Here is a 16545-nt window from a genome sequence, read left to right as displayed (position 1 = left end):
CACACACATAATACCTAAGACAGATAGAAGAGCAAAAACATTTTTATTTAAAAATAATTGTGTGTTATTGTTGGTGCTGTTTGAGAAATGCCAAGATTTGCTATCGACTTTTCAAGCAGGCAGTAAACATTTGTAAATTGTAAACGATATGTTTAGACTAAAAAGGTTCTGACAGGGAAAGCAGTTTCTAAGCGCAATCACCTGGTCAAGATCTGAATGACGTAAAACACAAGCACGATGACGTCAATTCTTGTTTTGCGTCATAGAACTGACGAAATCTTGCTCTGGCAATCTCCAAGTGATTACACTCTGTGAAAACCAGGAATAACCTGATGTGTTTTGGGCAATGTTCTTGTGGTTGTGGCGGTTGTTGTTGCTGTTGTTGTTGTGGTGGTGGTGTTGGTGGAGGCGGTGCTGTTGTTGTTGAGGTGGTAGTGGTGGTCGTGGTGGTGTTGTTGGTGGTCGTGGTGGTGTTGTTGGTGGTCGTGGTGGTGTTGTTGGTGGTCGTGGTGGTGGTCGTGGTGGAGGTGGTGGTGACGTCAGTGGTGAAGCTCACGGTAGAGGTGGTGACGATGGTGATGATGGCGGCATGTCCCGACAAGACACACTTCCTATCTCTCCTCCTTTTGGCGATGGTGGTGGTGGTCGTCGTCGCTGGTGGTATTGGTGGTCGTTGTGGTGATGGCGGTGGTAGTGGTTGTTGTATTAGGTTGTGGTGTGGGTGGTGGTGGTGGTGGGGGTAGTGGTTGTTGTAAGGGATGGCGTGGTGGTGGTGGTGACAGGAGGCGTGCGGACCGTGATGAGCTGTGTGGTGCAGCGTGATACTGCATTCAGCCTTTCATTACGATCAATCATCTCATCAGTCCTCCCTTCATCATCATCAAACTGATGTCTGTCCTGTAACATGGCCACCACGCGCCGCTCCAGGCCTGTCACCCAGCCATACTGCGCTACTGTCACTGTGTCCGTTGCCGCCACCGCCACGTCCTGCACAGCTCGCTCCCACCTCGCCCTGTTGTGTAGCCAGTCTTGATCCCCCAACACACTCACCGGTACACCTGCATCCTTCAGTCCCTGCACCACGCCGCTAGCTGGTGACGTCACCCGCCCTGCCTCATCCGTGACGTCATCCTGTAGATCTCCGCTTCTGGTCAAGACGAACACGTCGCGGTAGCTCAGCCGGGAGGGACTGTTGGCGGCGCTCCTCCCTGCAAGAAAAAGACGGTTGTAACGGTTACACAGTCTTGTTTGATTAATAGTCATGTATGTAAGCAAACATTCGTTACATTTTAAGACACAACCTATCCGTGTATTTGTTTTCTCAACACACACACCACCACTCCCAACCCCCCTCCCACACACACACACTTGATTTATAATATCATCACAAAGTGTGTACATTTTCAACAAACACAGACATCAAAACTTCGACGTCATGACGTAATTTTGAAGTTTACGTCAATAAAAATGACGTCATTTTTTTCCCTGCAGACTGACCTGCCTTTGTATTTGATTGAAAATTTAGTTCTTGAGCAAAGACTTTTCAATATATTCTCGGGGGGGTGGGGGGGTGGTAGGGGGTAAAACACCATTAGGGAACGGGAAGGTTTACCCCTCACTCAAACCTACCACAATCATCATCATCATCATCATCATCATCATCATCATCATCATCATCACCAACTCCCCCACCAACACCACCACCAACATCATCATCATCATCATCATCATCATCATCATCATCATCATCATCATCATCATCATCATCGGCTACACAACTTACCCACACCCAGACGGCGCAGCACGGCAGCGATATCCTGACCACACTGTGCGCAGTCCACAGGCCACCGACTTGTGTGGGCGTTGCCATGGTGACTCAGCCGTATCACGCTCAGCCCGTCCCCAGGGGCAGGCACGCCGCTGTCGCTGTAGTCGTGGACTTTAAACCTGTGAATAACGGGCTGTATTTCACGCAGGACGGCGGGCGCCGAGCGGAGGGGGACAGTGAACACCTGTGTCTGCAGTGCTGGGGGTATCTCGGTGTTCAGAACACCGGCACACCACAGGTACAGGTGTGGTACTTGCTGCGCTAGGCGTGTTACAAGGCGTGTGTGACGGGGACCATGCTTCTGCCTGTGACACAGAATGGAGACATGGTGTTAGAGATGTGTGCCACACTCACATGAGACATGGTAAGCTGATAATAGTAATGCGTTATCCGCAACTTAAAAAAGATGTCACTTGATATTTTACCAATGTACGCACATTGTGGTTAAAACAACATGCAATTCCACTCGTACACGGTGGTGCGAGTTACATGAATATCTCTCTCTCTCTCTCTCTCTCTCTCTCTCTCTCTCTCTCTCTCTCTCTCTCTCTCTCTCTCTCTCTCTCTCTCTCTCTCTCCTCTCTCTCTCTCTCTCTCTCTCTTTCTGCCCCCCTCTCTTTCCCCCTCTCTCTCACACACACACACACACACACACACACACACACACACACACACACACGTATGAACACAAACCTGCTGTCAAAGCTCGCCTCGTCGATCAAGACGTGTAGGTGGCCGTTTTTCACACATGCCACGAGGTCGGTGACTGCCTGCTCGACATCAGCCTCCCTGCCCAAGATATCGTACCGGTGGTACGACACGCTGCCTGGTGTCAGGGAAGGCGTCGGGCCCGCGCTCAGCGACATCTCCAGCTGTTGTTTGATGGATGTGCTGACGGCCCGGGTGGCGTACTGTGTTGACAGGACGTGCACATCGTGCCCCTGTCGCAGCCACCGCACGCCTTGCAGCACCAACACCACCGTCTTACCTGTTGGAACACAAACAATAGTAAGGTTAATATATTGCAGGACAATGTGAAAACAAGGCAGTGTTACACGTAGAGACGACTTGTACATCGTGACCCTGGTGATAGGGAAGATGTAGGCCCGCGATCAGCCACCTCAACCCCTGCAGTACCAGACCTGTCTTACCTGTTCACACATAAAATATGACCTAAACAATATACATGTATTCCAATACAATGTGAAAGGAAGGCTCTGTTACATTGAGTCCGTTTCACCAGTTACACGCGAAACACAGCATCAGGAACATAGCAATAAGCACAACAAAATGGATATATCTGCTAAGAAAATTCTTATTTTGGAAAATTAAATTTCATGGAGACTAAATCGACTAAATGAACAAACTTTTCTCCGAGTCAGCTGGATGCCTTTCCTTCAGTTGACACATTTTGGATGGAATCAGACACCACACACAGCGTGCACAAAACAAACCGTCCTCCAAAACTAGAACCTTCTGGTACGATGACGATAAAGTAAAACTTGACAAAAAAACAACGTCATACACATCGCGTCATTCATTCGACTAAGACGTCAGAGCACTGTTATGGGGCTGTCACACTATAACGTATAGCAGTAACTTATGCTGTCTTATGAGAATTTTCTTCGAAACGCTGGAATACGTTTGACATCAGTTAGATGTAGGTTTCTTATAAGTAGTAATACGTTAAAAGCACGCTGGTATAAGCTGGCATACGTTGTTGTATGCTGAGACCGAGAAACAAAATTTGAACACGTTCAAAATGTGTGGTCGTATGCCGACGTACTCTTCATACGTTAGGCATACGCTAGACATACGCTACGCATATGTTAAATACGTTACAGGTAGTTTACTCATACGTCGAGATACGTTGAGATACGTTGAGATACGTCGAGATACGCTAGCAGAAAGGTGTACCATACAGCTAACTTATCGATAACCTATTACAGTAGTAACTTACTTGTAACCTAGGTCTTACCTATATCTAACGTATTCCAAGCATGTCTGACGATCGTGTAACTTATTGAACGTATCGCTACCGTACAACTAGCGTATGATTGGCGTGTTGCTGTCCCTGTATATAAATGGCTCTTCCTCTGCGGCTCTTGGTAGCAGTCTGCTTCTTCGGACCCATGTTAGTTGCTCGCACAGTGTGGAATGATGTTCTGTCTGAGATTGACGCAATATTTATTGTGATTGTCACGTGATCGTTCGAAACACGCCGAGCCCGCTGCGCATAGGTTTCTCATAAGTTACTCATACGTTGGGCATAAGGCGAGGCCGCTAGACATACGCTGGTCATACGCTATGATACGCTATCATAAGTTTGATATAAGTGAGTGATGTGTTTGTAATAAGTTTTGACTTTTCATATGCCAGACATAAGTTTCTCTAAAACGCTAGAGTGTGACAGCCCCATAAGGAAATCAGAAACATTGTTCTGTCAGTATCGTTTGCCGCAACAAAAGTGACGACAATAATTATTGTTGTTGTTCACGATGATGATGATGATGATGATGATGATGATGATGATGATGATGATGATGATGATGATGATGATGATGATGATGATGATGATGAAGATGATGAAGATAAAGATGATGATGATGATGATGATGATGATGATGATGACGATGAAAGGAACATTAATGACATTATCAAAATGTTGTGTGGGTGTGTTTTAAACAAATATATAAAACAGTGGCAGAAGCAGCAGTAGTAGTACTAAAAGGGTGGTGGTGGCGGTGGTGGTGGTGGGTTTGTTTCTCTTTATGGCAGCAGTATTAGCACAGCACCCTTCACACACATGTCAACCGGCACGGTTGGCCTAGTGGTAAGGCGTCCGCCCCGTGATCGGGAGGTCGTGGGTTCGAACCCCGGCCGGGTCATACCTAAGACTTTAAAATTGGCAATCTAGTGGCTGCTCCGCCTGGCGTCTGGCATTGTGGGGTTAGTGCTAGGACTGGTTGGTCCGGTGTCAGAATAATGTGACTGGGTGAGACATGAAGCCTGTGCTGCGACTTCTGTCTTGTGTGTGGCGCACGTTATATGTCAAAACAGCACCGCCCTGATATGGCCCTTCGTGGTCGGCTGGGAATTAAGCAAACAAACAAACAAACAAACAAACACACATGTCAGCAGGTGTACGGTGTAACCTCATTCACGTCATGTCCTTCTAGTGATGTTCACATGTGCGACTTTCAGCCGATTTTGAGCCGAGTTTTGTCGATGATAAGGCAGGCAAAAGTTGGTACAGCAAAATAATCGTGAAGTTAACCATGTCAAAAGACAACCCGAATTTTGAACAATTGCCGGAAGGCCTGGTCGGAAATAAATCTCCCTTTGAAAACTGTGCGACTTTGAGCAAAGACCCTAAATACAGAGCGTTTGCTTTGAACAGCTTTTTCTGGAGGCTTACTGTGCCTTTAATTAGTTAGGCGAGTGCGCCCAGGAGACTGAACCTTGTTATAGTAGAAGGCCAGCACAGGAAACTAGAGCTGCATTTGCCGCGCGCCGATGTTGGACTTTAACGCGAAACAGACGGCTGAGGTTAGTGTCACAAATCGGCAGCAAGACCAACAACAACAAACAAACAAAATAAGAAACAAACAATCTAGTAAGAGAAGCTGTGAGCTTGTCACCTGTTCCTGGCGCTCCCGTAATGTAGACCAGTGGCGGGTCTCGGTTCATGAGGCCCAGCTGTTGCAGAGTCAGAACCAGAAGTGCCAGCCTCCGCCCCAGTTCCACCACCGCCTGTCCTGCAGTACGCACCTCCACGCGGACACCGTTGTAGCAGGGTACAGACACCGTGGTGGCCGGACCAACAAACCTGTAACAGAAATAATTAAGACAAAGATAAATGATAATTAAAACTCAAACGTAGAATACCAACATAGTTGCAGCACTGTGCATGTGACGTTACTAACATGGATGTCACTTCTCTCACCTGGCTACGATGTCCAGGTAAAGTTGATCAGTGAGCCGAGTGTCCACAGTACAGGCCATCCTGTGTTGCCACCAGGTGCTCAGCTGTGATAACACGGCGGGTGTCACGTGCCAGTACGATGCAGGCTGGGACAGTTGGTCAGAGCAACAGCACAGCTGTATGGCCTCTGCTGTGTTGGCTGCACCCAGGCTCTGACACACCGCCTGCAATGTAGATAATTTATACCTGTCGTAAAATTGCATGACATGACACATACACATCACAACGTCTCCACAATACTTATCTGTCTAGAATGAGCCGCAGCGTATTACACACAGATAGGCGGCACGTGATGTTGAACAAAACAAAGTCGATTGATTAACTATTGAATAGCTCATTAGATTGTAAAATACTGACTGTCTGTCTGTCTGTCTCTCTCTCTCTCTCTGTCTCTGGCGCTCTCTCTCTCTCCCTCTCTCTCTCTCTCTCTCTCTCTCTCTCTCTCTCTCTCTCTCTCTCTCTCTCTCTCTCATGCTCTCTCTCTCCCTGTGTCTTTTTCTCTTAATCTCCCAGTCTCTCTGTCTGTCTGTATCTGTCTGTCTCTCTCCCCTCCCCCTCCCCCCCTCCCTCCTCCCTCCCCCCCCCCTCTCTCTCTCTCTCTCTCTCTCTCTCTCTCTCTCTCTCTCTCTCTCTCTCTCTCTCTCTCACTCTCACCTGTTGTAACTTGGAATTGTTTCCGTCATCCAGTATCCGCCTCAGCTGGGTATGGCTGACGAAGGGCAAGAAGAGAGTCTTCCTCACAGTCAGGCCGGGAGCAATGTCACTGACCATGTGTCTGGCGTGCACCTCACACTTGTCCAACTGCTTGACCGCCTTGTCAATAACCTTGAACACCTCAGTGTCCGCTCGGCTTGCCTCGGCCTTACCGACAGATTTGATCTCTCCAACCAGGATACCATACTGTCGGTGAATCACCAGGATGTCAAAGTCTCCCTGCTTTCCGTGATGCCGAAGCTCCTTAGGTAGGTTTGCTGGCTTTGGGAGCTTGCCTGTGTGTTTGGCGTAGAACGGCTCGTTGAGGTAGTCCTTAAAGTTCAGCTCAGACACCACGAACATGACCTCCTTTCTGGAATCTCCGAGCTGCTGTAAGTTGTGCAGCACGTGCTGCTGTGCCAAGTCTGCCTGAATGTTGCCCTGCTGCTTCTGAAGCTGCTCACTAGAGGGCAGCACAAGCACATCCTGGTCAGTACCGGGTACTGTATCTTTGTTATAAGGCACCCTGGCAAGATGCACAGGTGGTACAACGTAGGTGTGGGTGAGAGCGTCAGGGTACAGCTGTTTCACAATGTCCACCAAGTTGTCACGGGTGAGAGCGTCAGGGGATAGCTGTTTCACAATGTTCACCAACTTGTCACGGGTGAGAGAGTCAGGAGACAGCTGTTTCACAATGTTCACCAACTTGTCACGTGTGAGAGCGTCAGGGGACAGCAGTTTCACAATGTCCACCAACTTTTCACGAGTGAGTGCGTCAGGGTACAACTGTTTCACAATGTCCACCAACTTGACACGGGTGAGAGCGTCAGGCGACAGCTGTTTCACAATGTCCATCAACTTGTCACGGGTGAGAGCGTCAGGCGACAGCTGTTTCACAATGTCCATCAACTTGTCACGGGTGAGAGCGTCAGGGTACAGCTCCTTCACAATATCCAGCAAGTTGTCACGGGTGATAGCGTCAGGGGACAGCTGTTTCACAATTTTCACAAAGTTGTCACGGGTGAGAGCGTCAGGAGATAGCTGTTTCACAATGTCCACCAAGTTGTCACGGGTGAGAGCGTCAGGAGACAGCTGTTTCACAATGTACATCAACTTTTTACGGGTGCGAGCGTCAGGGGACAGCTGTTTCACAATGTCCACCAAGTTGTCACGGGTGCGAGCGTTAGGAGACAGCTGTTTCACTATGTCCACCAACTTGTCACGGGTGAGAGCGTCAGGGGACAGCTGTTTCACAATGTTCACCAAGTTGTCACGGGTGAGAGCGTCAGGAGATAGCTGTTTTACAATGTCCACCACCTTGTCACGGGTGAGAGCGTCAGGGGACAGCTGTTTCACAATGTCCACCAACTTGTCACGGGTGAGAACGTCAGGAGACAGCTGTTTCACTATGTCCACCAAGTTGTCACGGGTGAGAACGTCAGGAGACAGCTGTTTCACTATGTCCACAAAGTTGTCACGGGTGAGAGCGTCAGGGTAAAGCAGTTTTACAATGTCCACCAACTTGTCACGGGTGTCCTCACCACTGGTGGAGCTCGCCATGATGCGTGATAAAACCACTCGTCCAGGAAGCTGTTGAAATAATGGAACAAGAAATACGAATCGGAGTTAACTAACGACAGTCTGAAGAGGTTGATGTCGGAGTTGTGGTGGTAGTGGTGATGGTGATGGTGGTCATAGTGCGCACCTTCTGTCTCGCACCAGAAACACCACGTTTGGTTTCTACTGGATGGATCAATTTTAGATACCTATCGTTTTGGCCAGAGTTAGTCTCTGCCGCGTATGCAAATGTTGACTGATATGATGAATTAGGCTATAACATCCAGAACAGAATTTAAGAAATGATGAATAAAACTCGTCATAAGCCCAAGAAGACAATTTAAGTGGCTGTTCACATCAGAGCATATCGGCGAACCGCTCTCCAGCCAATATCCAGGTACCACACTCAGTCCCCTGGAAACCCACCTGTACCGAACAGCAATTTAAGATCTTCTTGTAGTCACACGGCGGGTGTGTGTGTCTGTGGGGACGTCTGGCGTTGCCAACAACAGTGTGACAACAACACTAGCAACTGTGACACCGAAAACACCGGGCAGAAAGCCAAACGACACGTATAGAAAGTCTGTGTCGATATGAAAATGCATGCCTGTCACTTTGAGAGAGAGTAAAGTATTGTTGTGTTTCCTTGCCACGAGTCGATCCCTGACTACGGGTTCGAATCCAGACCAGGACGCACACGGGCCGATAATATGTGCACACTCAGAGATGGTATCCATGTCCCAACCCGTGCCACTGTGGTGGCACGTAAATGACCTCGGTCACTCTGCCGCAAATGCAGGTGGCTGGTTACCCCTGAACAGGTCCACACCTGGGTTGCGCAACGTCAACATTACATTCTGGAAATCAAACCCATGCTGTAAATAAGAATTATAGTTGCTGGTTCAAATACACACATTTATTTAAACACTGCCACGTGTTGTGAAAGCGACCTTGGAACATTATCATACAGTGATTGGTGTTTTTTCTCCTGAGTAAACATGAACGTGTTTCATTGCTAGCATGCAGTCAGTGTGTATTTACTTAAGAACGCGTTAACCCGTTGGCACACTCCACTGTTGAGACTGTTTGGGGTTGTATTTGGACAGCCGCCAAACAGGTATCACACTGACGTTTGGCGGGTTCTTTTACATGTATGGATTTAACAATGGCTTGAAGATCGTATTCATCTTGTTGCAAAGGCAATGTTGTTGAAATGTAAAGTAGTAGTGAAGGGAATATATTTTCCCACTGATTTCTTCCCAAGTGGTTGCAGCTGAGAGAGAGACAGACACATAGAGAGACTGTGACAGAGACAGAGACAGAGATAGAGGGGAAACAGAGGGAGAGGGAGAGAGAGAGAGAAGGAGGGAGAGAAAAAAGGAGAGAGATATATATATATATATATATATATATATATATATATATATATATATATATATAGAGAGAGAGAGAGAGAGAGAGAGAGAGAGAGAGAGAGAGAGAGAGAGAGAGAGAGAGAGAGAGAGAGAGAGAGAGAGAGAGAGAAGGAGTGACAGAGAGAGAGAAGGAGTGACAGAGAGAGAGAGAGAGAGAGAACAGAATTAAACTGAACTTTATTTTACAAGGATTACGATTTATAAAAAGTTGGCTGTTTGAATAGACCCTATCGGTATTCCAAGCTCTCGTAATATCTCGCAAACAACAGAGCACGCGGTACAGCGATCTCGTGCGAGCTGCACAAGCCAAGGTTCGAAGTTCTCGCGATGTTCAAAGCATAACAAAGACCGTGTCTCGCGAGAGCTGCTCAGATACCGAAAAGGTCTATTGGATAAAAACACAGTAAATGAGACCGTGGTCGCCCGACCTTACCCCGTCATTTCCAGTATATGTTATGTTTCGCATGCACTGTTTAGACTATCAAATCGTGTATGCCCCAGACTGCACTGTTCAGACTATCAAACCGTGTATGCCCCAGACTGCACTGTTCAGACTATCACATCGTGTATGCCCCAGACTGCACTGTTCAGACTATCACATCGTGTATGCCCCAGACTGCACTGTTCAGACTATCAAACCGTGTATGCCCCAGACTGCACTGTTCAGACTATCACATCGTGTATGCCCCAGACTGCACTGTTCAGACTATCACATCGTGTATGCCCCAGACTGCACTGTTTAGACTATCACACCGTGTATGCCCCAGACTGCACTGTTCAGACTATCAAACCGTGTATGCCCCAGACTGCACTGTTCAGACTATCACATCGTGTATGCCCCAGACTGCACTGTTCAGACTATCACATCGTGTATGCCCCAGACTGCACTGTTTAGACTATCACACCGTGTATGCCCCAGACTGCACTGTTCAGACTATCAAACCTTGTATGCCCCAGACTGCACTGTTCAGACTATCAAACCGTGTATGCCCCAGACTGCACTGTTCAGACTATCAAACCGTGTATGCCCCAGACTGCACTGTTCAGACTATCACATCGTGTATGCCCCAGACTGCACTGTTCAGACTATCACATCGTGTATGCCCCAGACTGCACTGTTTAGACTATCACACCGTGTATGCCCCAGACTGCACTGTTCAGACTATCACATCGTGTATGCCCCAGACTGCACTGTTCAGACTATCACATCGTGTATGCCCCAGACTGCACTGTTCAGACTATCAAACCGTGTATGCCCCAGACTGCACTGTTCAGACTATCACATCGTGTATGCCCCAGACTGCACTGTTCAGACTATCACATCGTGTATACCCCAGACTGCACTGTTTAGACTATCACACCGTGTATGCCCCAGACTGCACTGTTCAGACTATCAAACCGTGTATGCCCCAGACTGCACTGTTCAGACTATCACATCGTGTATGCCCCAGACTGCACTGTTCAGACTATCACATCGTGTATGCCCCAGACTGCACTGTTTAGACTATCACACCGTGTATGCCCCAGACTGCACTGTTCAGACTATCAAACCGTGTATGCCCCAGACTGCACTGTTCAGACTATCAAACCGTGTATGCCCCAGACTGCACTGTTCAGACTATCACATCGTGTATGCCCCAGACTGCACTGTTCAGACTATCAAACCGTGTATGCCCCAGACTGCACTGTTCAGACTATCAAACCGTGTATGCCCCAGACTGCACTGTTTAGACTATCACACCGTGTATGCCCCAGACTGCACTGTTTAGACTATCACACCGTGTATGCCCCAGACTGCACTGTTTAGACTATCAAACCGTGTATGCCCCAGACTGCACTGTTCAGACTATCACATCGTGTATGCCCCAGACTGCACTGTTTAGACTATCACACCGTGTATGCCCCAGACTGCACTGTTCAGACTATCAAACCGTGTATGCCCCAGACTGCACTGTTCAGACTATCAAACCGTGTATGCCCCAGACTGCACTGTTCAGACTATCACATCGTGTATGCCCCAGACTGCACTGTTCAGACTATCAAACCGTGTATGCCCCAGACTGCACTGTTCAGACTATCACACCGTGTATGCCCCAGACTGCACTGTGGTAGCATCATAACTGGGACAGTCCCTTTCTCCCCTCCCCTCCCTCCCTTCTCCCCCCTCCACCCTCGCAAGAAGGGTAAGTGCGGTGGGAATTCCCCTGGAAGGGAGAACTCATTATGTAGGTCTGGTATCTGCAGGTTGAAATGCCTGTAGCTTGACTGTTCACGTGACCAGTTGAGGCAGCGCGCAATTATAGCAACAATAGAATTAGTGTGTAGGGAGGGTATCTGATGTGTGTAGGGAGGGTATGATGTGTGTAGGGAGTGTATGATGTGTGTAGGGAGAGTATGATGTGTGTAGGGAGTGTATGATGTGTGTAGGGAGGGTATCTGATGTGTGTAGGGAGGGTATGATGTGTGTAGGGAGTGTATGATGTGTGTAGGGAGAGTATGATGTGTGTAGGGAGGGTATGATGTGTGAAGGGAGGGTATCTGATGTGTGTAGGGAGGGTATGATGTGTGTAGGGAGGGTATGATGTGTGTAGGGAGGGTATGATGTGTGTAGGGAGGGTATGATGTGTGTAGGGAGGGTATGATGTGTGAAGGGAGGGTATCTGATGTGTGTAGGGAGGGTATGATGTGTGTAGGGAGTGTATGATGTGTGTAGGGAGAGTATGATGTGTGTAGGGAGGGTATGATGTGTGTAGGGAGGGTATGATGTGTGTAGGGAGAGTATGATGTGTGTAGGGAGGGTATGATGTGTAAAGGGAGGGTATGATGTGTGTAGGGAGGGTATGATGTGTGTAGGGAGGGTATGATGTGTGTAGGGAGGGTATGATGTGTGTAGGGAGGGTATGATGTGTGTAGAGAGGGTATGATGTGTGTAGGGAGGGTATGATGTGTGTAGGGAGAGTATGATGTGTGTAGGGAGGGTATGATGTGTGTAGGGAGGGTATGATATAAGAGAACCAGCAGCAATGTGCTGGCACAAAGGATTAAAAATCACAAAAAGGCATTGAAAGTAAGGCCTTTTTTTCCCTCAAAATCATATCATATTTCTAAAAAGTTAAAGGTCTCATAAATACGGCCTTATTTCTTAGAATAAGGTATTTATTTCAAGAAAAGGGATTTGCTCTTCCAAAAAGGCCTTATTTTGTAGAAACAAATTTGTGTGGGCTTTTGCACGATCTTTCTTGTGGGCGATTGCGTTTGATGTTATTGTTGTATAAATGACAGAACAGACTTACCGGTGGTGTTCAGACACAGTTCTCGAGATGATGTTATTGTTGTATAAATGACAGAACAGACTTACCGGTGGTGTTCAGACACAGTTCTCGAGATGATGTTATTGTTGTATAAATGACAGAACAGACTTACCGGTGGTGTTCAGACACAGTTCTCGAGATGATGTTATTGTTGTATAAATGACAGAACAGACTTACCGGTGGTGTTCAGACACAGTTCTCGAGATGATGTTATTGTTGTATAAATGACAGAACAGACTTACCGGTGGTGTTCAGACACAGTTCTCGAGATGATGTTATTGTTGTATAAATGACAGAACAGACTTACCGGTGGTGTTCAGACACAGTTCTTGAGATGATGTTATTGTTGTATAAATGACAGAACAGACTTACCGGTGGTGTTCAGACACAGCTCTCGAGATGATGTTATTGTTGTATAAATGACAGAACAGACTTACCGGTGGTGTTCAGACACAGCTCTCGAGATGATGTTATTGTTGTATAAATGACAGAACAGACTTACCGGTGGTGTTCAGACACAGCTCTCGAGATGATGTTATTGTTGTATAAATGACAGAACAGACTTACCGGTGGTGTTCAGACACAGTTCTCGAGATGATGTTATTGTTGTATAAATGACAGAACAGACTTACCGGTGGTGTTCAGACACAGTTCTCGAGATGATGTTATTGTTGTATAAATGACAGAACAGACTTACCGGTGGTGTTCAGACACAGTTCTCGAGATGATGTTATTGTTGTATAAATGACAGAACAGACTTACCGGTGGTGTTCAGACACAGCTCTCGAGATGATGTTATTGTTGTATAAATGACAGAACAGACTTACCGGTGGTGTTCAGACACAGCTCTCGAGATGATGTTATTGTTGTATAAATGACAGAACAGACTTACCGGTGGTGTTCAGACACAGTTCTCGAGATGATGTTATTGTTGTATAAATGACAGAACAGACTTACCGGTGGTGTTCAGACACAGCTCTCGAGATGATGTTATTGTTGTATAAATGACAGAACAGACTTACCGGTGGTGTTCAGACACAGCTGCTCTCGAGATGATGTTATTGTTGTATAAATGACAGAACAGACTTACCGGTGGTGTTCAGACACAGTTCTCGAGATGATGTTATTGTTGTATAAATGACAGAACAGACTTACCGGTGGTGTTCAGACACAGCTCTCGAGATGATGTTATTGTTGTATAAATGACAGAACAGACTTACCGGTGGTGTTCAGACACAGCTCTCGAGATGATGTTATTGTTGTATAAATGACAGAACAGACTTACCGGTGGTGTTCAGACACAGTTCTCGAGATGATGTTATTGTTGTATAAATGACAGAACAGACTTACCGGTGGTGTTCAGACACAGCTCTCGAGATGATGTTATTGTTGTATAAATGACAGAACAGACTTACCGGTGGTGTTCAGACACAGCTCTCGAGATGATGTTATTGTTGTATAAATGACAGAACAGACTTACCGGTGGTGTTCAGACACAGCTCTCGAGATGATGTTATTGTTGTATAAATGACAGAACAGACTTACCGGTGGTGTTCAGACACAGCTCTCGAGATGATGTTATTGTTGTATAAATGACAGAACAGACTTACCGGTGGTGTTCAGACACAGCTCTCGAGATGATGTTATTGTTGTATAAATGACAGAACAGACTTACCGGTGGTGTTCAGACACAGTTCTCGAGATGATGTTATTGTTGTATAAATGACAGAACAGACTTACCGGTGGTGTTCAGACACAGTTCTCGAGATGATGTTATTGTTGTATAAATGACAGAACAGACTTACCGGTGGTGTTCAGACACAGTTCTCGAGATGATGTTATTGTTGTATAAATGACAGAACAGACTTACCGGTGGTGTTCAGACACAGCTCTCGAGATGATGTTATTGTTGTATAAATGACAGAACAGACTTACCGGTGGTGTTCAGACACAGCTCTCGAGATGATGTTATTGTTGTATAAATGACAGAACAGACTTACCGGTGGTGTTCAGACACAGCTCTCGAGATGATGTTATTGTTGTATAAATGACAGAACAGACTTACCGGTGGTGTTCAGACACAGTTCTCGAGATGATGTTATTGTTGTATAAATGACAGAACAGACTTACCGGTGGTGTTCAGACACAGTTCTCGAGATGATGTTCAGTCCAACAGAAAGATTGTGAGACACAACACTGAGTGGCAAGCCGTTTGTCTCAGTGCACTGTGCTGTGTTTTGCCAGTGTAACGCTACAGTTCACAGTCCTCAAATCAACACATCAACACGTGTTACACTGATCTTTTTACAGAACGTACTGTGTTGTGTAGTTGTAACGCTACAGTTCACAGTCCTCAACCCAACACAACAACACGTGTTACACTGATCTTTTTACAGCACTGTGCTGTGTAGTTGTAACGCTACAGTTCACAGTCCTCAACCCAACACATCAACACGTGTTACACTGATCTTTTTACAGCACTGTGCTGTGTAGTTGTAACGCTACAGTTCACAGTCCTCAACCCAACACAACACGTGTTACACTGATCTTTTTACAGCACTGTGCTGTGTAGTTGTAACGCTACAGTTCACAGTCCTCAACCCAACACATCAACACGTGTTACACTGATCTTTTTACAGAACGTACTGTGTTGTGTAGTTGTAACGCTACAGTTCACAGTCCTCAACCCAACACATCAACACGTGCTACACTGATCTTTGTACAGCACTGTGTTGTGTAGTTGTAACGCTACAGTTCACAGTCCTCAACCCAACACATCAACACGTGTTACACTGATCTTTTTACAGCACTGTGCTGTGTAGTTGTAACGCTACAGTTCACAGTCCTCAGCCCAACACAACAACACGTGTTACACTGATCGGTTTACAGCACTGTGCTGTGTAGTTGTAACGCTACAGTTCACAGTCCTCAGCCCAACACAACAACACGTGTTACACTGATCTTTGTACAGCACTGTGTTGTGTAGTTGTAACGCTACAGTTCACAGTCCTCAACCCAACACACCACACACCAAGAAACGTGACAAACGTATGATCCTATGACCCCCTGAACCTTGAATCATTTCTTTGACGTAAAGTAGGCTGACACAGCACTGTCGGTCACACACTCCAAACTCGGTGGTTCACTATATGGCACTTCTGTTTATGTCTTGATTGCAAAACGAACGTCATATACTGATCAAAACAGCAATGAAGCAAGTTGTAATACAGAGATACTGAGAACACATCGTTGTACAGTGCTAAGACGGAATGCAACAGAACCAACACAAGGTGTGGACCAACGTCGCAGGGAAAAACTTCCTGGTTGAATTATTCCAAGTCCTCTTGTATGCGTGGTGTCGACACAGTTTAACGACAGCGACCACGTGACACACTCGTGCATAGCTCATTAAATGACACCGAGGTGGGCCATGTGGTATGGTAGCACATTCCTGCCAACATGTCAGGAGAAAAAGTGTTGTCTATGGGAATTGTCAAACTGCGAATATGCTTAGGTGGAGAATGTTTCTTTCATTAAATACATTTAGAATTCAGATACAAAGTACGAGTAGTTGGACAAGAGTAACACACGTGAAAAGAGTAACACACGTGACAAGAGTAACACACGTGACAAGAGTAACACACGTGACAAGAGTAACACACGTGACAAGAGTAATACACGTGACAAGAGTAACACACGTGACAAGAGTAACACACGTGACAAGAGTAACACACGTGACAAGAGTAACACACGTGA

At 46.5% G+C, this 16545-nt stretch overlaps 1 protein-coding gene across 4 annotated transcripts; it reads right to left on the bottom strand.

Moving 5' to 3' along the window:
• Window positions 1–26: 26 nt before the first annotated feature.
• On the bottom strand, window positions 27–16140 carry LOC138974100 (uncharacterized). 4 transcript variants are annotated; one of them, XM_070346787.1, is made up of 7 exons: window positions 14920–16140; window positions 6468–8096; window positions 5775–5977; window positions 5470–5657; window positions 2522–2816; window positions 1784–2133; window positions 27–1208 (listed from the first exon to the last, which is right to left on the bottom strand). In XM_070346787.1, the coding sequence occupies exons 2-7, from the start codon at window positions 8064–8066 to the stop codon at window positions 706–708; spliced, it is 3138 nt and encodes a 1045-aa protein (XP_070202888.1). In that variant the 5' UTR covers window positions 8067–8096; window positions 14920–16140; the 3' UTR covers window positions 27–705. The 4 variants fall into 4 exon arrangements, with proteins under 4 accessions (XP_070202888.1, XP_070202889.1, XP_070202890.1 ...); XM_070346788.1 differs by lacking the exon at window positions 14920–16140 and adding an exon at window positions 8490–9370; XM_070346789.1 differs by lacking the exon at window positions 14920–16140 and having other exon boundaries at window positions 1784–2129; window positions 2518–2816; window positions 6468–9379.
• Between the last annotated feature and the right edge of the window lie 405 nt (window positions 16141–16545).

Source organism: Littorina saxatilis, linkage group LG8 (genome assembly GCF_037325665.1).
Source record: "Littorina saxatilis isolate snail1 linkage group LG8, US_GU_Lsax_2.0, whole genome shotgun sequence".
NCBI lineage: Eukaryota > Metazoa > Mollusca > Gastropoda > Littorinimorpha > Littorinidae > Littorina > Littorina saxatilis.
The sequence above is the reverse complement of the archived record's forward strand: the minus strand, read 5'-3'. Positions and strand labels throughout refer to the sequence as shown.